Genomic DNA, 25,549 nt, shown 5'->3' with positions numbered 1-25,549 from the left:
GTGGTCACTAGCCTTGGTCTTTATGTGTTACTAGAGACTCTAAAACTGAAGCAAGTAGCAGAGGTGACTTTCACTCTGTTAAGCTTGAAACTGTAGCTACCAGAGTGGTGTAATACCACATTAAAAAAGTCACTTTAAATAAAATGAAAGGCTACACATCTCTAATTATGTCCAATATCAGAACTTGGAAGTATTCTGCCAACAAGGTATTGTAACATGCTAAGAAAAAGTTCCAGCCCGATTTTTACTTTACTGTAATAGGGGGCTCAGCTCACTTGAAAGTAAAAAATTAAATTGTCTTGTAGTGCTTTCAGTAGGGTGAGGCTGAAGACTGGCTTTAGGAAATTCTTTTGAGAGCATCTTTCTCCCTGCTGCAGCATGCCAGGGACATATTGTGTTAGCTCCTTGCTTGTAAGGAGGACATTTCATGGCTTTCAAATGACACAAAAAATTCCAAGCCCTTTTTTTGTCTTATAGCACTTCAGTATACGTAAAAATAAAGCATAATGCAGAGAAAGCCCAGATTAAAAAATATCTCCACTTACCTTCTTTTTCAGTATTAAGGTTGTTGTTAGTTGTAACTATCAGAGATTCATATATCAGCCTTTATAATATACCAGCCTTTATAATGAGCAAAGGGCCAGACAGTTAAAAAGACTTTGCAGCTTCTAGTATAATGCTGTAGGAGTAGAAAAGCCTATTCATCGAACTCCGTACAGGTCTGGTTGCTTAGCCATAGAGCATATCGATTTGACAGTTAGCAGAACGATAGTGCTGTGGTTAATGTGTTGAGCATCATAAAATATTTTCAATACATTGCAGACCTGCATCTCTCCTTATTACTATAACGAGGTCACATTAATTACCTGCTTTCCAAGCTCTGAGCCTTTCAGGAAATCGTCGACTGAAGCCCCTCTCCTTTTAATGCTGGGAGAATCATAGCCATCTTCCTCCTCATCTGAGTTTGCATAATGCACCATGTTACTCCTTTCGCTAAACACACTCCTCCTCTCCATCTGGCAAAACACCAACATGGTAAAGAAAAGCAGGCACCCCCCTTCACCTCCATTGTTCCCAGCAAGCCAACAAAGAGATGTTAATGATTCCAGGTCTGCTGCCTCTACGACTCCTCAAGAACACATTAAATATCCCTATGTCTTAAACTCGAACGATAAACTTCTGGTTCCTTTAAATCATAGCCCTTTCACTGGTCTCGCTCACCAGCATATACTTCCTTGTGCTAGAATCCCATCACATTTCACGAGTTAAGCGAGCGTAGGCTGGGTGGGTACTTGGATGGGTAATCTCTAAAGAACACCAAGATGTTCCAGGAAATGGTGTGGAGGATGCAGTAGGTAGAGCTCTTTCATTGAGTCATTACTGAAACAAATGTCTCAACATGATGTTGAAGGCACAGTGTTTTCAGAGATGACATAAAACCAGAGTTCCGCCCCTGAAGATGCTGAATTTAACTGTGGACATTACTACTCAGTGCCTCGAATTGTGTGAGTTAGGACTAAGTGGAGAACAATCTCTCCTTTTGCATGTGCCACTTTCCTGAAAAGCACAGGACTTTACACCCATAGGGCACTCACTCTTGGGGAGAACAGAAGGTGTTTCTTTTAATTTCTATTAAATCCTTTCTTTAATCTCTCCTAGGGGATCCCACAGGAGTCCATTGGCAGAAATTGCCTAGACAATGCACAGATGGTGACTATGTAAAGGACTATGGACTATGCAAAGGACCAACACAATGTCTGTGCACCACCAAAACCTCACTAACACTTTCTTATTGTGAAGGTGTAAGCACTTGTGGTGATCCACTGCACCAAGGTGAATTTCACCCTCAATCACTAGATCCTGCTGACCACAAGCCCTCCTCACTCCACACCATCCAGCTTTCTGGTTAGAGGTACATGAGGGCTCCAGCAGCTTACACCACCGCCACCCAGTACAAAAGGGACTTTCCACTACTGAGGACTATGTACCATAGGTGTTGCTGGCAGAACCTGGCTTACCCCAAAGCAAATCTAGCCCCTGAACTTTTGCACAGTCCCCTGCATTGAAACTTTGAAGATTTACCAATTACTAGCCCAAACGTGAATCTAATTAAACCTGTTTTGGAATGTAGATCAGTGATTTTGCAAAAACTAAAAACAGTTTCTCAGCCCCCTTTCCTTAAACTGCGGTCATTCTCTAGCTAATCACCATTGCTCCATCTATCTTACAATCAGGCCAGTAGCCATCCAAAACAGACCCACTTGTCCTCCTCTAATACATAACCTTGTGTCCAGGTCATTGGACCCTTCTTTCCGATTTGCCATTTGCTTTTTTAAAAGGCTCAGTGGTCATGCAATTGGCATCCAAACTTGCTTGTCATTATATAACTGGGTTTGGTGTTTTTGTTTTCCTTTTTCCCCTACCCCCGCCTAAGAATTTTAATTTAGGACAGAATCTCATTCTCATGAGCTGAGCTCAGCTGTCAATCAGATAAAGTTTGTGCACTTTTGACAAACAAATCAAGAAAAAGGAGGCTAATCAATGTGTATTGGCCCAGGTGGCTTTTCTCGTGTTGCATTCATTTTGTAGCGTTCAAAGGTCTCTTCTGTTGCATGAGGTATCCAGAGAACATACCATTAATAGGTTTTTGCAGTGTTGTGTATAGCAGGTCAAATAAGAGAAAATAAAATATTTGGTGTTAATATGAACTAATGGGCTAATTTGACTTACACCTCAATCCTGCCAACAAATGTTTAACTTTACAGACCTACGTCGCTCCACTGAGGTCTATAGGACTTTATTCTGGTGGGCCAAGTTATGCCCATGCATAAGGGTTTGCAGAATCAGAGCCTTAGTTTGCTCACCCATTTCAGTGTGCAGTTTTAAATGACCCTCTTAGTTGTTAGGGCCCTGTTTAAGCAAAGCATTTAGGATTAGATTTGAAAGATATTCAGGTACCTGAGGTGCCTAAAAAACCTTTAAAAATCTGAAAAGTAAGCACTTGTTCAACTTTTCTCAGATAGGCACAAGTTTATCTTTTGACTTCTATGAAATATCCCTCAATGCTTTGCTGACCCAGAGATGGACATAAGCATTTGTTTAAGTGCTTTGCAGAACTGGGGCCTATAACACTTGTTCCATCCCACCTCAGGGAACCTTTCTCTCTGCCCTCTTCCCAATCACTCCACTCATCCTCCTGTCTACACTTGCACCATTGCTGGGGTGACATCCTTCTCCTTTCAAAGTAGTAGCCGTGTTAGTCTGTATTCGCAAAAAGAAAAGGAGTACTTGTGGTACCTTAGCGACTAATAAATTTATTTGAGCATAAGCTTTCGTGAGCTACAGCTCACTTCATCGGATGCATTCAGTCTCCTCTGCAGCTCTGCTGTGCGGAACAGCCTCTAGGTGAGATCTCTCCATCTCATTGACTGCCCATAGTTTTTGAAATCTCATCCAAAAATGTATACCCTTTCCCCCTAAACTATATCTCTCCACTTTACTCTCCTTCTGCTGTTAATTATTGCTCTAACATTAAAACTGTCTTATTTAATTGCCTCATGCATTTGTGGGGATAGATTGCCCCAAAGACCCTGCAGCATTGTATCATTTAACAGAATTCATCAAAACCAAGAAACCATTCTCAAGAACATGAGCCACGATACACCAGCATTCCTTACACTGCCTCCATTTCTGACGGTGTTCCCTGTGGAGTTTGGGTGGTAAATAAAGCACAACATGACAGTCATGCAGAGTTATTCCTAGACAGAGCATACCCATGTGCTAATAACTTAATTTAATTAGTTCACAAGGAATTTCAAGCAAGGATATGAAAAGTAAAATTAATTAATTAAATATGAGTATCACCTGACATTTTAAAAGCTGCGGTCTTGGGAAATTGCCCCATGTGGGAAATAGGAAATGATCAAATGTTTTCAGAAATGTTTTATGGTGGGTTTATTTTTGATACTGTCCAGTTCATCTGCACTGGGCAATGCCCTGTGGCTGCCAGGCAGATTAATTTGAGGGCAAGATGAAAGCAACAGCTACAGGATGCTAGTTTCATCTCACTCTACAAGGGTTTGCTTGCATGGTTCATTGGTCATTGAGATGAGCACATTGATTCAGCCCTTTTTTGGGGGGGAGGGGGGTTTGTTAGATGTTTACCTCAGGATGCTATTGCATAAAGGCCAGATTCTGCCCACAAAAGTAACAGCGTCCTATGGAGATCCAAATCAGATGGGACAGGTTAGTGAAAGAAATTCTTTAGCCTTTGGGGTTACAGAGCTTCAGCTGGATCTAATGCAATGAATCATCCCTTCACACTGACTGAAACACAGTGTTCTGCACTACCTATTCACATCTGGTGGTGTTTGATGTGTCGGTGATGATGTAACAAGCCCTTCATGCGTGAGTGTTTACATGGGCTATGAAACGTCACCTCTCACTACTCTCCCTCTTAGATGTTGTATTTAACCAGACTGCTCTTGATGTCTGTTCCTGGGGCTTAACTCTCTGAGACTGCAATTGCAACCAACACAGCGATTTCAGTGAATAAAGGGCCCGCACCTCTGCAACCTGCTCTTTCTAGTGACCTGTCAGAGCTCAGCATCAGTGAGCTCTGGGGGCTTAATGTATAACAGCTCTTTGTTGGTCAAACTTTCGCAGAGATTTTTCTTGTTACAGATCAAGTGGCTCTGTTCACAAGCCTTGAGGCTGAAGGCTTAGTATTTTGTTATTGACTGTTTTAACTGAAGTAAGAAGCCCAAGTGACACAGTGTGGGGAGCCAAATGTTGAACTTAATTGGCCAAAAATAAACCAGATTTTTTAAAAATATATTTCCATTTTTAAGAATCGTTGGAGTTATCAGCAAAAGATCAAAGGATAGCACATTACAATATCTCTGTGTTTTATGGTCAGAGTATCCACTCAAACACCTGGGAGTAGATTTTGGTCATGGTTTATATTAGTGTTGAATTTATAACTGGTTTATAAAAGGTTTAATCAATTATGCAAGCTTTAGATTTAATAGATTTCATTCATATAAGATTCCATGTACAGATATGATGTTCCAGATGCTTGAAAGCACATCAGTAGAAAGAGTTATAGATTGTTATTAGACATATTATAAATAACCTACAGACCTATAACAATTGATTGACTTTTTATTAATCAATTAACCCTTTATAAAGTATTTATAAATGGAACTTTAATATAAAAGGTGATCTACTTTTTAAAACCCTTTTTCTGCCCTAAATGATTTGCAACCAAGCCACTCTATGATAGGGTATAAGAAAGAGCTTGCCTTACCCTGTTGTTCTCTGCAACCCGCTGGGCAGCTTCTCTCGCCATGGCTTTAGCAACAGTGTTGGGGATGGGTGTGCCTTGCGGCTGAGGGAGTATTCGATTAGGCGAGGGAGACCTCCTTCCTTGAAGCGGGCTTTGAAAGATGGGGGCAGGAGGCTCCAAAGTGTGTCCATGAATGGGGGATGCTGAACAAGTCTGTTCCCATGACTCATCCATTTTTAAACGTGGACTTAAATGTTCTTCTTTGGTATCTGGGGCCCCGGCACTTGCTAATGGCTTCGATTTGGGAGCTGTCCGAGGGTGAGGGATTGGAGGCACCAATAGGTCAGATGGAATGGCAGCAACACAAGAATCCTCAGACTCCCCTTGTGCAGAAAGTGTTCTCACGGTAACTTCCTTAGCTTCTACATTTCGTATTCTCATTAGCTCCACGCAGGTGTTCTCTGCTGTTGGAAAGATCACCTCTGCCACCTGAACACATAAACAAGCAACTTAAAAGTGTGAAAAGATATTTCCTCCCATAGCCATCTTGAAAGGCTTCCTATGCTCTTGCAAAGTGTTGCCCATTGGCTGCAATAATCAGCGCCGCAGGTCTGTATCAATTCGCACCAATCAGCTGTAACACTTCCACTAGGCTTGTCTGAACAGCTCTGTCTTCCTGATGAGTTTACATTCAGGAACTCCACAGCCAACTTACAAACCAGGCAAATAATGAAATGACAAAATAGCTGCAGTGAAACCCAGAACAACTCGGCAAACCTTGAACAGCTGCCTTTACCTGGTAATCTATCTGCATACCTATAGCTGCTGATCACTGTAACAAGCAAAAGAAAGCTTACCCTTTGGCCTTTTGCATAAACACCATAGCCAGTAACATTTGCTCCATTGGAGGTCCCTGTGGATGTAAGGGTTGGTGGTTTCCAGGACACCTGTATAGTAGCTGGTGTGGACCCAGCCTGTATGGTAATATCTTGAGGAGGAGCTGGAGGACCTGGGAGAACAAAAGCCTTGTTTACCATTCAATTCTTTTAGGTTTCATGCTTTAAACTAGGCAGACCACTTCAAGGTCTGCTGTGATTCTTGAGGACTGCAGATTTATCATCACCCTCTCTGCATATAGGGAAGATACATTTTCATACATAACAGGGCTAATTGTCCTCACACCTTGAACAGTGGGAAAGGTTTGTATTGAATTCATTAGCCAGACAGGCTTTCCTTGCTTTTTTTTTTTTATAATGATTAGGAAAATATATGGGTCAAACCCATCACTTTTAATTTGGGTCCATGATTCTCAAAGCACTTTAACAAAGGAGAGCTAAGTATCACTAGCCCCATTTTGTAGAAGGGAAAACTAAAGCACCGAGATGTGATGCGACTTACCCAAGATCCCAGAGCAGGTTAGTCATGGAGCCATGAATGTGAACCTAGAAGTCTAGTGAAACCAGACCCTGCTCCCTCTCCCTCTCGGTTGTTTTAATCACAAAATGGAAAGGGAAATGCATTGTTTCTCCTCCTGTACTTACTTTTTCCCCTAGCTCTTGTACAAGTGCTTCAATTCTTCTGAATGTGGGGAGAGGTAAATATTAAAGGTGGTGGGAGAATTTGGCAAGGAGAGGCATTAGTGTGTATGGAAACCTGTTATGACTGGCTACAGACTACCTCGGGCCATGTCTTTGAGACACAGTTCAGTACAGAGCACTGCGTGCTGGGAGCTGATTTTGAAATTTCAAAGCACCACCAGTAGAAGACGCACATGAGGAGGAGGAGATGGTGGTAGGAAATGAACCAGGCTCCCTGCAGACCAGAATTTTCTTGAGATACTTGCCAAATACAACAAAATTACAGCAAAACAGACCCATTTCAGCAGTGCTCTGAACCAGTGAGGCTGATACACAGCTGTTTCCTCATCCCTCCACACCTTACCCTTTGCAATATCAGCAGTAAACTGGTGTTAGTTTAATTACCAGCAGAAATCACTCGCCTAGGTGATTTACACTGGTGTTTGTGGTACAGTAGAACCTTAGTGTTATAAACACCTTGAGAATGGGGGTTGTTCGAAACTCTGAAATATTTGCAACTTTGAACAAAATGTTATGGTTGTTCTTTCAAAAGTTTACAATTGAATATTGACTTAATAAAGCTTTGAAACTTTACTATGCAGAAGAAAAATGTTGCTTTCCCTTTTCTTTTGCAGTTTATGTTTAACACTGTACTGTTCTTGCTTTTTTAATTTAATTTATTTATTTTTGGTCTTTGCTGCTGCCTGATTGCGTACTTCCAGTTTTCAATGAGGTGTGTGGTTGACCGGTCAGTTCATAACTCTGTTATTCTTAACTCTGAGGTTCTACTGTACATAATCAATGCCCTTTGTTCTGCATCAGTGATACCTGGAAGGCTGCTGCAAGGAAGGGCTGGAATAGTGCCTATATTAGACACCATCTTACTTCAAATATTACTGATTTCTTTTCCGCTTAGTGGGTATTGTGGGAGGGCTGTGAGGGAGGACGACAGGAAAACATTTCAAACCAGCTATTGCATGAAATTCAGAAGCACCATGCACTGTATCAGATTGCTTCTTGCTGAGAAAAACACAACATGGGGGTCCTCTGCCTGCAGAAATTCCTTGAGTAATATGCCTTACAGAATACAGCTCCATTTTAAAAATAATATATGTGCTACTTACTGTCATTTTTATTATGCAGAGAATAACTTTTAATATTGCCTGCCATTCTGGACACAATCGTGGTTTCATTTGTAAAGAAAAAAATAAAAACGGTGAATGCAGAAGTCCAGAAGAAAGCTTGCGTCAAGAGACACACAGAATGCCAGCCAAATTCAAGGACGTGGGGTTATGGCTTTATAAAGCATGGGATGGACCATGGCTGGGGATAGACTGTAACTGCCCCTTGTGAAAGACTGTGTATTGGAGGGGCCAGAGGGATGAAAGGGGCAGGCTGAATCCTGTTCTCAGAGTGTAAATGAGAATTAGGCTTAAAGCCTCCACTCTGCACTGGAAAAAAAAATTAAACCAAAACTCAGCCTTTTAAGGCATTTAAAGTACATTAACCTACTAGCATGTTCAGTACATCCCTAATTAAAACACATTATTGAACCTACTCTAAATAGTCCTGTGTTGGCTGGAAACCCAAAGTAAAAATATCTTGGAGATTATTAGTTCATGTATATTTCATATAGCCTGTTGTGTTAATTTAACTGTCAAATCCTGGTAAGTTTATCATGTTAAAAAGCTCGCAAAGCGGGGGTGACCTGCGGCCACCCCCATCTTTCTGGAATTGCTCGTGGAGGACACAGTTGAGCAGTTGCAAATTTCTTTTTTCGCCATAGAACTTAACACAACCAATTTCAATTTCTCTATCAAGGGTAACACAAGAACCAACACATGTCGTTCCTGTGTGCACTCATTTTCAGAGAAAAGAAAACGATGAAGCTGTAAACTAGGTAAAACATGGGTCTTGGGAAGCTGGCAAGAAGCCAATAGGGCCATCGATGTTACCAAGTTCTGTCCTCTGGAGGGCATCAGTACACACTGTAGCCATTTCGTTACAGTTCAGGCCATTATAGGCAGAAGGGGGCTTTACTTAGGTAAGGTCAGAGACAACTAAACAGCCTCTTAGCACCTCCCCCCCGTAAAAATAAATGTGGCGTGATCCATGCTGCGTCTTTTCTCCTGTGTTTTTGGTTAGCAAGGTGGTTCTCTGACTACAATGGCGCTTGCTTGTAGTGCTTCTGTGAGCAAAGTCCACGTGCAAGCCAACCTTCCAGTTCGTGGGGAAACCACAGCTGAGAAGAGGAGAGGGGGACAGGAAATTTTTACACTGAAAGATGCAGTGGCTATTTCAGCTTCTCCAGTGCAAGTCAGTTCCTTACGGCTCAGCCAGCAAGGCAAAGGAGAGCTGTTCAGTTTTCACGTCAGTCCATCACAACCCAAAGAACCTCTTGAGACTTGTACTAATTCATAGCTCCATGTGGGCGGCAGTCAGTCATGAAACCCGAGTTTTAAATAAGCACTTTGTAGGGCTTTGTCTTTACTTGTAAGTATAATCATAATTGCTGTGTTTGCCAAAGGCTGAGGAATATGTGGTTTATAATGAGTGTCTCTCGGCTAAGTATATTTAATAACCTCACAGGCCCTAATACAAACACCACAGAATTTACACCTCCAGGCCCTGCTTTTAAGAGGTGCACTTAAAACTCCACAAGAAGTTTGTATGAAATGGGGGTACCGAGCACATGAAAATCAGGCAGCTAGTCACCACCTCAGTGCGTAAGACCCCCCACACACACACACAACTGGTTCCATCACACTGGTGGGAATGAGTCAGCCAAATTGATCAGCGGTGTGGAGGAGTCATTGAGTGAGCAACTTTCAAAACTGAAGGGATCATGGGGCAGGTAACGGATATCAAGACTAGATTACAGTAGGTTACACATTTGAATTTTTCCATGGCCCTGATTCAGCAAAGTACTTAAACCCCTGGCTAACTTTAGCATGTCTGTAATCCCAGACTTCAAAAGGATTCCTCTCATGCTTAAAGTTAAGCCTGTCCCTATGGCTGTGTCTACACTACAAAGTGTGGTAGTCTGACGTTCTGTCAGCTTCCAAAAGTCATCAGCTGCACGTCGCTTGAGTCCATGCACTTGGCAGCTTGCACTGATGCTGCACAGCACCTCACACTGATGCTGCACAGCACCTCACAATAACTTGTCGCATCAAGAGACGATCTGGTGCATCACGGGTAGGTATCCTAGTCCGGTGTAATGTCTTGTGGGAGATGTTTGCAGTGCTTTGTAGGATACCAGCAATTTACCCAGGGATTTCTGGAAACTAGGAGTGAAGTTCCCACAATGCCACTTTCTATATCCCATCATGTTTATTATAGCCCATAATTTTTGTGCCTTTTAAAAACTTCCCACAGTTTCATGTACTGCTTTTTAATCTCTGCTATCTCTCTGGCAGAAGCCTGGACTCTGCACAGCTTAGTGCTATTCTCATGTCTGTTGCTAATACAGGAAACATGATACCCCTGTATCTGCTTCAACAACTACCACTACAACTGGTGATCTGATGACGAAGACAAGATGCCAGAGGACAAGGAATGGATGATGGAGACAGCGAATAAAAGTATCATGTTGTTGGAGGCATTCACAGATTAACTCCACATAGTGGACAGGCACTTCTGGTCCAAGAAATGAGCACTGAGTGATGGGATCACATGATAATGCAGATTTGGGATGATGAGCATAGGTTGCAGAACTTTCAGATGTGAAAGGCCAAATTCCTGGAGCTGTGTGCCAAACCTGCCCCAGCCCTCCAGCGCAGAGACACTGGAAAGAGAGCTACAATGACAGTGGAAAAGCAAGCGGTGATCACGCTGGATGTCTATCAGTCAGCAGTTTGAAAATCCACAGTGGGAAGCACTGTCATTCAAATGTGCAAGGCCAGCAAGCATCTTCTGTTGCACACAAGTGCGACTCTTGACAGTTGGCAGGAAACAGCAGAAGGGGATTTGAAGCAATGGGGTTCCTGACTGTAGCGGGATGATAGATAGGATGTATCTCCTTATTCTAGCACTGACCCATCTTGCCAGCAAGTGCATAAACCAAAAGGGATATTTTTCATGGTTATGGAAGTGCTAGTGGATCACCAGTGATGCTTCACTAGTATTAACGTGGGTGATCAGGAAAACTGCACGACGCTTGCAGTAACGTCAGAAACTTACTGAATAAGCATCTTGGTTTGTCTCAGATTTAAAACTGTTGCATTATTTTTGCAGTTCTCTTTTTAGTTCCATTACACTTTATGCTACAGTTTGACCTTCTTGTCAAAATAGAAAAAATCAATTACATCAATACTTTTTCAAGGTCTTTGCAAAGGGAGAAGGTGAAAAGCACAGGAAACAAAATATCCTCGATTCCCATAGCAGATATTTCTCCCTAGTTCAAGGCAGCAAGTGGCTAGCTTATGCTGCATCATGTGTGTTTGTATACTAGTCCTCATACAAATAGATTCATAGATACTAAGGTCAGAAGGGACCATTCTGATCATCTAGTCCGACCTCCTGCACAATGCAGGCCACAGAATCTCACCCACCCACTCCTACGAAAAACCTCACCTATGTCTGAGCTATTGAAGTCCTCAAATCGTGGTTTAAAGACTTCAAGGAGCAGAGAATCCTCCCTCAAGTGACCCATGCCCCATGCTACAGAGGAAGGTAAAAACCTCCAGGCCTCTCCAATCTGCCCTGGAGGAAAATTCTTTCCCAACCCCAAATATGGCAATCAGCTAAACCCTGAGCATATGGGCAAGATTCACCAGCCACATACTACAGAAAATTCTTTCCTGGGTAACTCAGATCCCATCCATCTAATATCCCATCTCAGGGGATTAGGCCTATTTACCCTGAATATTTAAAGATCAATTAATTACCAAAATCACATTATCCCATCATACCATCTCCTCCATAAACTTATCAAGTAGAATCATAAAGTCAGATAGATCTTTTGCCCCCACTGCTTCCTTGGAAGGCTATTCCAAAACTTCACTCCTCTGATGGTTAGAAACCTTCATCTAATTTCAAGTATAAACTTCCTGGTGGCCAGTTTATGCCCATTTGTTCTTGTGTCTACATTGAGTCTACATGGTGCTGAGCTTAAATAATTCCTCTCCCTCTCCTGTATTTATCCCTCTGATATATTTATAGAGAGCAATCATATCTCCCCTCAACCTTCTTTTAGTTAGGCTAAACAAGCCAAGCTCCTTAAGTCTCCTTTCATAAGACAAGTTTTCCATTCCTCGGATCATCCTAGTAGCCCTTCTCTGTACCTGCTCCCGTTTGAATTCATCCTTTTAAACGTGGGAGACCAGAATTGCACACAGTATTCTAGGTGAGGTCTCACCAGTGCCTTGTATAATGATACTAAAACCTCCTTATCCCTACTGGAAATGCCTCTCCTGATGCATCCCAAAACCCAAAATGTCTAATTCCTTTTAAAGTCCAGCTAAAAGGACTTTATGTCAGCCTTAGTGTCAGCTTGTGGCAGCGAGTCCAACCAGCTGATTATGTGTTGTGTATAAAAACAATAATAATCCCAAAGCAACACCATTATTTCCTTTTGTTTGTTTTAAATAACCTTTCAGTTTCATGGGCTACCTCCTGTTCTTGTATTAAAAGAAAGGGTAGATAGGAATGCCCAATTTATCTCCTCTGTATCGATCATCATTCTGGATACTTCTATCATGTCACCTCTTAACTGTCTCCTCTCTAGATTAAACAGTCCCAATCCTTTCAATCTCTTCTCACGTGGACATCTTTCCAAATCTCCAATTGTTTTCCACTCTATGACCATCTCTATTAAATTGGACATGGACATATGGACATTAAATGTCCATCTATAGACATCTTCGCTATCATGGATATTTTCATGGTCTTGTTTCCCTCTCTCCCAACCCCTCCAATCTCATTCAGAATTTTGTCCTTCCCTGTGAATTAAATGGCAACTTTCTTTAGCCGCTAATTGAATTCCCAATAATACCTGCTAAAAGGGATGAAAATAGTGCTATTTTTTAAAATCAATGAACTGCCTCCTGAAGTTTTGATCAAACTAAATGTAGAATCAAAGCCTAAACAGTGGCTGAATTAAGCACAAGGCAATGGGTGCAACTTCTGCCTATATGGGAGTTTGTCAATCCAAAACAATTCAGCTAGTGCCCTGATAAAACCAATTCTTAATTATGCTTAGCCACGTCACACAGCTATTAAAGTACATGCACCCCATTGTAATATCTTCAGAAGCTGGTTTCTTGAGTTTTTATACTGTACCTAATTTCATGTGAATGACTGATTACGCTAATAACAAATTCATTGCTAAAATTAAGAGCGGTTTTCCCTGGGAACATTTGTTACTCAGCAGTTCCATTATCAGCATCAAAGCACAGTGGCAATTCATTTTAAGGGACAATGATGAGCATTCTAGGGCTTCTTTGATTTATTTTAACGTAACATCAACACTTTCAAAGAGCTTAATCTGCTAAACAAGGCACTAGGGTGTGAGAGGAGAAGAAACAATGGAATGATATAGAATACATATGGGTGACACACAAATATTTGCGGCAGGTGTTTACTGATCAGGACATGCCGTTGACTGAGGCATGGGTTAAAGCAGCAGATCGTAAGTTTATTAAGATAACACTGAGAAGGAGTGCTAGCTGCCACATTTCCTTGAACTCTCACATACCAGGCATTTAATTGAGTCCAGTGCAGGAGTTACAGGGCTCCCATCATATAACCCATAACTCAGGATAGACTCTCCTGAGCCTACCCCGATGATTAAGGTTACTTTTCTGAATCCTCTCACCTTTTAGGGGTGACCAGCTAGAGGGACAGAGGGTAACAAAGAGGGACCTTTGTCTGTGAAGACTTCAGGTCTCTCCTCTCCCACAGGCCCAAGGTCCACCAACAAAATTCCAGGTATCTTAGTTCTGGGAACTGGCCCTTTTGCCTTTCATCCGCACTGGACACTGGCTGCAAGTTGTGATGAACTAAACATTAACACAAATGACTGATGCCTAAATCCTACTCCTATTTAATCTAACTGTGCCTCCTAGAAGCTGACAGGTGAAAAAACCCACCAGACCGCTGCCAATTTGGCCCCAATGGAAAAACTCCTTCTTGAACCTAAAATTGGTGATTGGTCAGACCAGATATCCTAAAAACACAGTTCCTATACTACGATGACATGGAGGGAGGGTAGGACAGGCAGCTAAAATGGAGCAAGAAGAGCAAGAGGCTCCCAAAGATCCAGCCAAAGGTTCAAATTAAAGGAGGGGAGGGAGCAAAGGACCAATTAGTGTTTAAATTTAAGCACATGCTTAAGTGATCCGCTGGACCAAGAACTAAAGACCAACCTTCGCAGCACTAAAGAGTCACTTAAAAGCTGTTGATCAGATAAAAAGGATGTGTGTTTTCAAGTATTAATCATGCAAGCATATGACTTTTTGTGCTATGACAGGAAACAGTGAGGGGCAGCCTCTCTTGGTCCTGTATTTTAAGGCAGTTGCCCTCTACTGCTCTGGAACTTGGCTGGTCGCCTTGTTCAGCATGCTAAGAATTCACATAGCACATTTTTTTTTCCTTTTGAGTTTCCAGAAAGTCTCGTTGCATTGTCTGTGATCAGCTGTAAGGACCACTATTACCACATACAAGTGGTTTTCCCTTGAGAGGGTACACACTACTGATCAGGAGAGTGTGAGGCTTTCCAACCGTCAAAGAGAGTAACACCATCTATTCACCAGTAGGCACCTTTGAAACCTTTTGGAAAATGCCAGCATGAAAGTTAACAGCTGCCTGTGGCCATTTATGCTGTGCTTCACTCTGTACTGTCTACTAAAACTGACATTCGCTATGGCAACACTAGATCCTGGGACACCTACTCACACATATGCATCTTTCCTCAAAACAGCACAATAACAATGTGCCCTTCAGACAAACTATCTTTATTACTTTCTCAGCACCTTTTAAAATAATCTTTGAAATACGATCCTTAACAGTATAGATCATAAGGTTGTGGTTTAGGTGGGGGAACAGTCCAGGGTCACAGAGTAAATCAGTACATATAAGATGGTAAGAACAGCCCTGTTAAGACATCTGACTTTCTTTCCATCCATGTTCGCTTTCTCCTCCTTTTACCTGGAGTTTAGAAGCAGGGAAACATGGTTGCTTACTGCTGGTAATACCTGCAAAAGAAAAACATGGAACATGCTGTAATTTTAACTTCTATTCCTGTCCCTTATTTCACAGACATCTCTCCCTTTGTTTCAATATCTATAATGCTGCAATTTAAGAACCAAACTGTTAACTGTTCCTCATGGGCAATTTTACTTTACTGTGAAACAATCAGAAACTGACATGGATTTGCAACAATGACCCTGGTTGGGTCATCTGCTGCGACTGACCCTGGGGCACCTGGATCTGAAAGCATGAGTTTTTGCTGCCTGTTAGCTCCTATGCAGTAGCTGCCTGAAACCACTTTACATGATCTAGCAACTAGGGGGAGACAAAGAGCTACACGGGCTTAGAGCAGGACACGTCATGTCATCAGCACTGAGTACAGTGAAATTTGGTGAGCATTTTCACCAGGGATGTCTCTCAGGTGCGGGAGGGTTGGTAAATACTGATGAGGCCCCCTAGTCACTAACTGACGTAGTCGTATAACTGGCCTTATCTGATTCCCATTCAATGACTTCAACTGACAGATCAGGCCCTGTGAGCTACATACAGTCCATATAATTTCAAACACATTTGGGGCTTTTTAAAGCAAAATTGGACATTAGGATAAAATGCGCAAACCTTCCATTCTGACATTTTCTATTTTGTTACAAATATTCCACACAGCCCTAAGTGTCACATGTCAAGTTTCTTCCCCTTGCTGCAATTTACTCTCTTGGTTGTTGAAAATACCATATTCATAAGCACCATCACAGCATGCTTATTTGGCTAGCTTTGTATAGCATTTGGGACTGGGAAGTTGTCTCTAAGTGGGTCTCTTCAATGCATACAGACCTCTTCCTTGCTGTGTTTTGTGGGTGAACGGTCAAGCTACCTTCTCTTCTTTCATTGGTCTTTATGATGAAAAGAGAAATAATGGGAACACTTCGGATTGCTAAAGAAATGGACTGTACTCAGTTACTGCTGTACAGAAAATGGTATGGGGATATCTGTGGGCTAAATCTCCTCAGATCCTTCATTCTTACTTACCCCATCCTTATTTAGGGTATGTGTACACTTAAACCGCTACAGAACCACGCCTGCAGCACTGCTGTAGCATAAACTCTCACTGCAGCAACGGGAGGGGTTCTGCTGTTGCTATAGTTAATCCACCTCCCTCAGAGTCGGTAGCTAGGTCAATGGAAGAATTCTTCTGTTGAGCTAGCGCTGTCTACAACAGGGCTTAGGTCAGTATAACTATCTCTCTCAGGGGTGTGGATTGGGAGGAATAGCTACGCCACTGTCAATTTTCAAGGTAGATCAGTTCTCAGGCAACTTCCTACACTTCAACAGAAATGTGCCTTAGTAAGACAGAGTAAAAGCCAAGGAAGGCCCTCGGGATTTGGACCTATACTACTAAGCAGCACTTTCTTCTGTTTATGTTCAGCATATGAAATACAGATAATGTTGAGAGAGTGACTTGAACTCACAAAGCAAATCAATTCAGAGTTGAACCTGAAACTATCTCTCTGCTAATAGGGCTTGCAATGCACCACATACAGAGGTAACAATTCCCCCTTGGGAGAGTACATCTGTGTTACCACCTGTAATGTCATTGGAATTTACACACCTGTGCAGAGAAGGGTTGGATGATGCCACAGACTTGGAAGCCGAAATCCTATGCCAGTATGATGCCAGGATATGGTCCATAGCATGTAACTCACTATGATAGTCAGCCTGGCAGCAGCCACGGCACCCAGATGTACTGATTCAGAGCATCACCTGGGCAGCCTCTGCTGGCTCCTGTAGAGCAGAGGTTCCCCAGCTCTTTTTGCTGCACCCCCTCTCTCCATGGGAGTCGTATAACCAGCCCGTCTGGGGCACAAAGTGGATCAGCAAGGGGAGCTGACAGCTCACTTCCAAGGTGGTGGCAGGACCCAGCTGGCTCCATCCCCGGAGAAGCCCATGGCACAGCAGCATGGAACGAACTGGGGCTGGACTCTGCAGCCTCTATTCCTCCTGCCCAGAGCCACTCACTCCCATGGGCTCGGGAGGGTTTAAATGACATGAGGCTGCAGCTGGCCAGGGGTCCGAGCCAGGGCAGGGCAGCAGATGGGAGAGCCAGCATGGAGTTCCCAGCAGTCAGAGAGGGAAAGAGGTGAAGAGCAGCACCTAGGATGGGCAAGACTGGGTTGTCGTCCCCCGCCCTCCGAATACTGGGGGGACATTTTTCACTCTCCCTGCTGCCTGCTCTGCCCAAACAGCCCCACCTTGCACCTCCTGTTAGGCTCTCCACCCCAGGCTGTGCACCACACCATATAAAAAGCAGTGCAGTGGAGTTTACATCTGCCAGTCCCCCTCCCCTCCTGCACAAGGCATAGGCAGCGCTGCCACTTGCCCTCCCACAGCAATAAATGCACATTTCAGCACAGCTGTCCCTGTGGGAGTAAGGGTGTGCATAACACACCCCCCGCAGGAAGGTTGGGGGGTGGGGAATCAAGCCCAGTGTTTTTATACTTGACCAAAGAGTCCAAGCTGTCTTTTATGTTACTCTTTACAAGCTACCAAAATGATTTAAAGCTGTATTTCTTACAACACAATTCATGCCTGAGCTGAGGATATTTTTGTGCAAAGTTATAAACCAATGCACTTTCAAAACCGTTGAGTTACAATCCTATTGGCTCCCTACTGGACACCGCTATTATCCTGCATGTCTCCTTATACGAAAACCACCTGAACGAGGAGGGTGAGGAGGAAGACAGAATCGACTCCAGTTACTTTGCTGAAATCTTATCACAACAGGCAGCCAATCAAGTCACAGAACAGTACATGCCATTGGACTGAAATTTCACTCACCTTGAGCCACATGTAGTCCATCTCTCCTCTGAACCGCATCTAAGGCAGTCAGTCCTCTGAAAGTCTAAGTAGATGAGGAGTTCTCTCCTTGCAAATGGCTCCTTCTAGTAGGTAGATGAACGAAGGAAAGCAACTGCATTGCAGTGCAGGTGGATTGTTGCCATTGTCTTTATTAGTAACGTTCCTCACTGGGGAGGTGTTTGAATTCTTTTAGATATTGTTGGCGATGATCTCTGGATCGTGCTGCTGCTCACGTCACACATACCACTGATGCTGTGACTGTCCTTACAAACCATTTTGTGTTACATCATTTCAGCTTCATTTCTGAAACATTCCTTGGTCTCCTTCAGTTGCTGGGGCAAGTTTGATAATGTCGCTCAAACGTTGGTAATCAAACACAACATGGAATAACACAACCAACTACCCCTGGCTTTTTAAAGTCTGTCAGATTTATTAGCTTTAAAAATTCAAGTTGTGCCTGTGGACAAGGCCCCAGACGGGAATCAGGAGAGCTGAGTTCTACTCCCTGTGCTTCTGCTGACTAGCTGCGTGATCTTGGAAAACAGTTAGCATCTCTGTGCTTCAATTTTCCCAATGGGAATAAAGATAGTGACCCACCTTTGTAAAGTGCTTTCAGATCTACAGCTGAAAAGCACTACAGAAATATTATTAACTGTAAGCAAAGAAAATGGCATTAAAATTGGTAGCTATTCACATTTCTATAGGTAGATCAATTATAAACCCAGGGAGGTTATTCTGAGTAGGCTCTGAATGTGCAACATACAGGAACACAGTACTTATGGGCTCAATGATGATGATAAACTTGGCTGTCTCTAATTTATGATCTGGCAGGGGTATCTTCCTGAAACACCCCAGTCTCTAGACAGAGCAGGGGACAATGCTGTAGTAGCTGGACAGGGATGAACTAGAGATGCCCTACAAGGATTTTTCCATCTCTAATTGCTAGGTTTCTATAAAATGAAACATTGTCTACTATATTTTAATACTGTGGGCCCTTTAACTTCAATTAGCGGAACCACTAAGGTGAGCAAGTTTTACTTCATGTAAGGGTTGCAGAATCAGGCCTTAGGTTAGGAAAATGTTGATGGACAAGACCCCTGTAATTCTAATATCACAAGTATTTTTCAATTATTAGGAGCTTTGTACCAATCTGAACCAGAGTCGTAGGTGCAGAAAACAGTTCAAATGTTATCCATTTTTTTAAAATGATGATCTCTTTAATATCAGTTAGTATTTACTTCTCCTCCAATCCCCCACAGAAGTCATGGCACAAATAACTGCAGGATTATGCAACTTGGCATACTCCAATTATGCTAATTTACCACTCTTGGCAGTGAAGTATTTTTAGTAACATAATAGAAATCTCATTAGAAAAACGATTATCACTGTGAGATGCCAAGGTTCAGGAGCTTTGCTGCAAGCCACTCAGCTTTTGTTTGTTACTTAAGATGTGCAAAATGTATTTACTTAATAAATGTCTGATTTTCATTTTCTAAAATCACAGATTAGTTAAAACCCATTAAGTTCAGTGGAATCAGACCAACTTTAGATCATTATTAATAAAACCTCCCGACTTTTCAGTGCGTTGAGACCGAGAAATATGTGGTGGTACACACAGTGTTCTAACAATAAGGGCAAACTACGGCCTTGCTGCAACTGAATCTACACTGAATCTAAAGATGGTGGAGTAGCATTGTATATCAATGATGAGGTAGAACGTAAAGAAATAAGAAGTGATGCAATGGATAAGACAGAGTCCGTCTGGGCAAAAATTACATTGGGAAAGATAAGTAGTAGAGCCTCTCCTACGATAGTGCTTGGGGTGTGCTATAGACTTCCGAGATCTAATTTGGATATGAATAGAGCCCTTTTTAATGTTTTTAATAAAGTAAATACTAATGGAAACTGCGTGATCATGGGAGACTTTAACTTCCCAGATATAGACTGGAGGACCAGTGCTAGTAATAATAATAGGGCTCAGATTTTCCTAGATGCGATAGCTGATGGATTCCTTCATCAAGTAGTTGCTGAACCGACTAGAGGGGATGCCATTTTAGATTTAATTTTGGTGAGTAGCGAGGACCTCATAGAAGAAATGGTTGTAGGGGATAATCTTGGTTCAAGTGATCATGAGCTAATTCAGTTCAAACTGAATGGAAGGATTAACAAAAATAAATTTGCAACTAGAGTTTTTGATTTCAAAAGGGCTGACTTTCAAAAATTAAGGAAATTAGTTAGGGAAGTGGATTGGACAGAAGAATTTATGGACCTAAAGGTGGAGGAGATTACTGGGATTACTTTAAATCAAAGCTGCAGAAGCTATCGGAAGCCTGTATCCCAAGAAAGGGGAAAAAATTCATAGGCAGGAGTTGCAGACCAAGCTGGATGAGCAAGCATCTTAGAGAGGTGATTAAGAAGAAGCAGAAAGCATACAGGGAGTGGAAGATGGGAGGGATCAGCAAGGAAAGCTACCTTATTGAGGTCAGAACATGTAGGGATAAAGTGAGACAGGCTAAAAGTCGAGTAGAGTTGGACCTTGCAAAGGGAATTAAAACCAATAGTAAAAGGTTCTATAGCCATATAAATAAGAAGAAAACTAAGAAAGAAGAAGTGGGGCCGCTAAACACTGAGGATGGAGTGAAGGTTAAAGATAATCTAGGCATGGCCCAATATCTAAACAAATACTTTGCCTCAGTCTTTAATAAGGCTAAAGAGGATCTTAGGGATAATGGTAGCATGACAAACGGGAATGAGGATATGGAGGTAGATATTACCATATCTGAGGTAGAAGCGAAACTCAAACAGCTTAATGGGACTAAATCGGGGGGCCCACATAATCTTTATCCAAGAATATTAAAGGAACTGGCACCTGAAATTGCAAGCCCATTAGCAAGAATTTTTAATGAATCTGTAAACTCAGGAGTTGTACCAAATGATAGGAACTATATTAGCAATTCTCCAATTTTTAAGAAAGGAAAAAAAAGTGATCCGGGTAACTACAGGCCAGTTAGTTTGACATCTGTAGTATGTAAAAAAAAATTTTGGAGGAGAAATTAGTTAAGGACATTGAAGTCAATGGTAAATGGGACAAAATACAACATGGTTTTACAAAAGGTAGATCGTGCCAAACCAACCTGATCTCCTTCTTTGAGAAAGTAACAGATTTTTTAGATAAAGGAAACGCAGTGGATCTAATTTACCTAGATTTCAGTAAGGCGTTTCATACCGTGCCACATGGGGAATTATTAGTTAAATTGGAGAAGATGGGGATCAATATGAACATCAAAAGGTGGATAAGGAATTGGTTAAAGGGGAGACTACAACGGGTCCTACTGAAAGGCGAACTGTCAGGTTGGAGGGAGGTTACCAGTGGAGTTCCTCAGGGATCAGTTTTGGGACCAATCTTATTTAATCTTTTTATTACTGACCTTGGCACAAAAAGTGGGAGTGTGCTAATAAAGTCTGCAGATGATACAAAGCTGGGAGGTATTGCCAATTCAGAGAAGGATTGGGATATTATACAGGAGGATCTGGATGACCTTGTAAACTGGAGTAATAGTAATAGGATGAAATTTAACAGTGAGAAGTGTAAGGTTATGCATTTAAGGATTAATAAGAATTTTAGTTATAAGCTGGGGACGCGTTAATTAGAAGTAATGGAAGAGGAGAAGGACCTTGGAGTATTGGTTGATCATAGGATGACTATAAGCTGCCAATGTGATATGGCTGTGAAAAAAGCTAATGCAGTTTTGGGATGCATCAGAAGAGGCATTTCCAGTAGGGATAAGGAGGTTTTAGTACCATTATACAAGGCACTGGTGAGACCTCACCTGGAATACTGTGTGTAGTTCTGGTCTCCCATGTTTAAAAAGGATGAATTCAAACGGGAGCAGGTACAGAGAAGGGCTACTAGGATGATCCAAGGAATGGAAAACTTGTCTTATGAAAGGAGACTTAAGGAGCTTGGCTTGTTTAGCCTAACTAAAAGAAGGTTGAGGGGAGATATGATTGCTCTCTATAAATATATCAGAGGGATAAATACAGGAGAGGGAGAGGAATTATTTAAGCTCAGCACCAATGTGGACACAAGAACAAATGGGCATAAACTGGCCACCAGGAAGTTTATACTTGAAATTAGATGAAGGTTTCTAACCATCAGAGGAGTGAAGTTTTGGAATAGCCTTCCAAGGAAGCAGTGGGGGCAAAAGATCTATCTGGCTTTATGATTCTACTTGATAAGTTTATGGAGGAGATGGTATGATGGGATAATGTGATTTTGGTAATTAATTGATCTTTAAATATTCAGGGTAAATAGGCCAAATCCCCTGAGATGGGATATTAGATGGATGGGATCTGAGTTACCCAGGAAAGAATTTTCTGTAGTATCTGGCTGGTGAATCTTGCCCATATGCTCAGGGTTTAGCTGATCGCCATATTTGGGGTTGGGAAGGAATTTTCCTCCAGGGCAGATTAGAAGAGGCCCTGGAGGTTTTTCGCCTTCCTCTGTAGCATGGGGCACGGGTCACTTGAGGGAGGATTCTCTGCTCCTTGAAGTCTTTAAACCACGATTTGAGGACTTCAATAACTCAGACATAGGTGAGGTTTTTTGTAGGAGTGGATGGGTGAGATTCTGTGGCCTGCGTTGTGCAGGAGGTCGGACTAGATGATCAGAATGGTCCCTTCTGACCTTAGTATCTATGAATCTACACGGGCAGCTCCAAAGGCAGGATCATGGTCTATACTGTTAATTAATATACAACAATGGGAAGGAATGCTTTACATTACTATTTTTGTGCATGAGGATGATTCAGAATTTCAACACTAAAGGAGTTTTATTTGGACTAGTCTTAGTGCACCTGTCATTTCTAGAGCAATTGTATTGCAAAGTTAAGGAACAGGAAAAAAATATCAAACCTGCTGGCAATGTAGAAAATTCCACAAAGGCTTCCTTTTTTTCCCGTTGCTCCAGAGGAAGCTGCCAGGGCATCTGATGGGGCTTTGCCATGACCTTCACCTTGTAGGCCAGGTTGGGCTTCAAATTAAAAAAACGGTACTTGTAGCTAGCAGACTTGACAATGTCGAACTCTTCTTCATTCAGAAAGATCACATGACTGTAATTACTATTGGTAGGAAGCCAGAACAGCTCAGCAGAAATCTGGGTTATGTTGTCCACCTTAAGATGAGAGGGTGCTACAATTACATCCTTCCCAACTAACAAAGTGCACAGTAGCTCATCTGAGGTACCCCTGCTCGTAATGCTCTGAATTGATATTCGGTATGTGCAAGTAGCAGTGTTAAGTTTTTCTATAAGAGCTTTAGTTCTGCTTCCAAAGGACACATTCATCCGTATTTCTTTGTCAACCAGGACATTGTAGCTATTAATGGTTCCCCATCCAGGTGGCACTACTGGTGGCTCCCAGCCCACAATAACACTTTTGGCTAGTTGTTTAATAAGGGTGATTTTTCTAGGATAAGGCACAATGTCTTCTCCAATTTCATCAATGTTCATATCAAGAGTTCCCGTGCCATTGTTGATTACACTGGACTCTATGTGACTCGGCGGATTGAGCTCCAGTAGACTATCTCCTTCCAAAGCATGACCCGAATGGTTGATAAAATTCTGATCCTGCTCGCTGCCTATGGTGCTTGACAAACGGGACTCATTATCTTGAACGAAATCCACAAAGTTTGAAGGGACCAGTCCTCTTTGTCCATCTAGAAGTTCACCTGGTGAGAAAGAACAACCCAAATATCATTTGCAAAAGAACACTCCTCTCACACTACTGGCCAAGCTGTCTTCTAGAGCAGTGCTTCTCAAGCTATCTGATGTGGGGGACCGGCAATTTTTTTCCCAATGTGTGCGTAGACCGGCAGCCGATGGCTCGCGGACCGGCACTGGTCCATAGACCACCACTTTGAGTAGCGCTGTTCTAGATGACTCTCTCCTCTGGTAGTGTTGGGTTGAAGAAGTACATTAAATAATATGAAATACTGTAGATCAGTTTTATTAGGTGAAGATGAATTAAAGCAAAGCTATGCTATTGATTAAAATCCCGTTTAAAAGTATAAGCAGCCATATTTTGTGTTGTAGGTCATTGCAAGGCACTGAGAGGTCCCTGGTGAACAACGGGTTAACTGCAGCTCAGATATCCTCCTTCCCTGGCAGAGAGGCTCAGAAAAAGTGCCTTAAGAGGCTGATTGTGAAAGTCTGCCTTCTCAGACAGGAATCAAAGGACTAGGTTGAACTCCGAAGGTAGGGAGTTTTCTGTTTATGCTTTTTTCGCTTTTTGCTCACTTACTTTGCTCTCTTGCTACAGACATTATTCTTTAAGAAAAAGAACTGTTTTGTTCTGCAGAGTTACTGATCCAGCTGACAGTTCCAAGTGGTTATAAAACTCAGTAGAATACTGTTAATATCCATTCCCCAAATACACTCAGCCTGTAACCTGCACACTAAAGCCAATAGCCTCTCCCCACCTCCCATCAAAGGTTCAATAGCAGTGTCCTTCATATTACAAGGACTCCATTACTGTTACACAATTAAACCACGTGCTAATCATTTTCACTGAAGTCCATGAGAATCTCAGGCATACGACACAACCCAGGATTCAAGCAAATGAACAGGATTATTTGATCTCTCATATTATGAAGTTGCTTTGAATTTATTATTGCGTGTCTTTCAGTAGCCCTGAGAGGCCTCAGCTGAGATAAGGGCTACATAGCTCTAAGCATTGTAGAATTACACAATAAGAGATGATCCTTGTGCAAAAGAGCTAAAAGTCCAAAAAGACAAGACAGACAAAGACTGTATCATCATCCCTATTTTAAAGGTGAGTAAATAAGGCACCGAGAGACTAAGAGACATACCCTGAGTCACCCAGGGAGTCTGTGGCAGAGCCAGAAATTGAACCCAGGACTCCTGAGTCCCAGTCCAGTGCCTTGACCACAAGGATTCATTTCAGTGGGGATCCCTGATTGCATGTGTAGTCATATTTGTATACGAGCATGTCTCAGCGACTGCTAATTGGATTTCATTAGTGAAATACCACACATTGGCGGGTCTTTCTGAGTTCAAAATGTGTATTAGCAAAAGTCTATAGTTTTCATTTAGGCCACCAAATAAACTGTTTTGTCACTAGCTAATACTGAGTTATTTGAGGTACAAATGAAGTTGATACATTTAGATAATGAAATTACTTATCAACTGGTTTATCATTGTTAATGTTCATGAAACACAAGCCCAGCTTTAAATGTAGGTATTAGGGAAGCAAGTTAAAAAGTGGGTCAACGTGTTGTCTCGTACATACCTTCCCATGGGAAGCAAAAATAAAAGAAACCAAGGCCCCAGTTCTGCAGGACACAATCACTTATGTAATTTTCCTGATATGCAATCCCACTGTAGTCAATGAGTATGTCTACACTGCAATGTAAGCCCAGGGCTCAAGCCTAACCTCTCTTCTGTCTACTCACAAACCACACTAACCCAGGGCTCAGACCCCGGATCCCATGGAGGTGGTGGGTCTGAGCCTGAGTCAAGCCAGGACTCAGGGTTCAAACCCTATTGCTTTGCTGTTTAGATGCAGCCCTACTGTTCTCGTGCTGGGAGTCCAACAAAAGTATCCCACAATCCTATGGGCTGACT

General features: G+C 42.2%; 1 protein-coding gene across 27 annotated transcripts in view; it reads right to left on the bottom strand.

The window, feature by feature from the left end:
* The window catches only part of RIMBP2 (RIMS binding protein 2), a 293,820-nt gene that overhangs the window by 34,643 nt on the left and 233,628 nt on the right, over positions 1-25,549 (bottom strand). For all 27 annotated transcript variants that reach the window (XM_043497940.1, XM_038373954.2, XM_043497944.1 and 24 more), the window contains 4 exons: positions 22,822-23,634; positions 6,145-6,296; positions 5,309-5,776; positions 867-1,016 (listed from right to left, as the gene is read on the bottom strand). In XM_043497940.1, coding sequence (XP_043353875.1) covers positions 867-1,016; positions 5,309-5,776; positions 6,145-6,296; positions 22,822-23,634 — 1,583 coding nt within the window. The remainder of the gene's footprint in view (positions 1-866; positions 1,017-5,308; positions 5,777-6,144; positions 6,297-22,821; positions 23,635-25,549) is intronic.

This window comes from Dermochelys coriacea, chromosome 15 (assembly GCF_009764565.3).
Source record: "Dermochelys coriacea isolate rDerCor1 chromosome 15, rDerCor1.pri.v4, whole genome shotgun sequence".
Classification (NCBI taxonomy): Eukaryota; Metazoa; Chordata; order Testudines; family Dermochelyidae; genus Dermochelys; species Dermochelys coriacea.
This window is presented reverse-complemented; position numbering and strand designations above follow the sequence as displayed.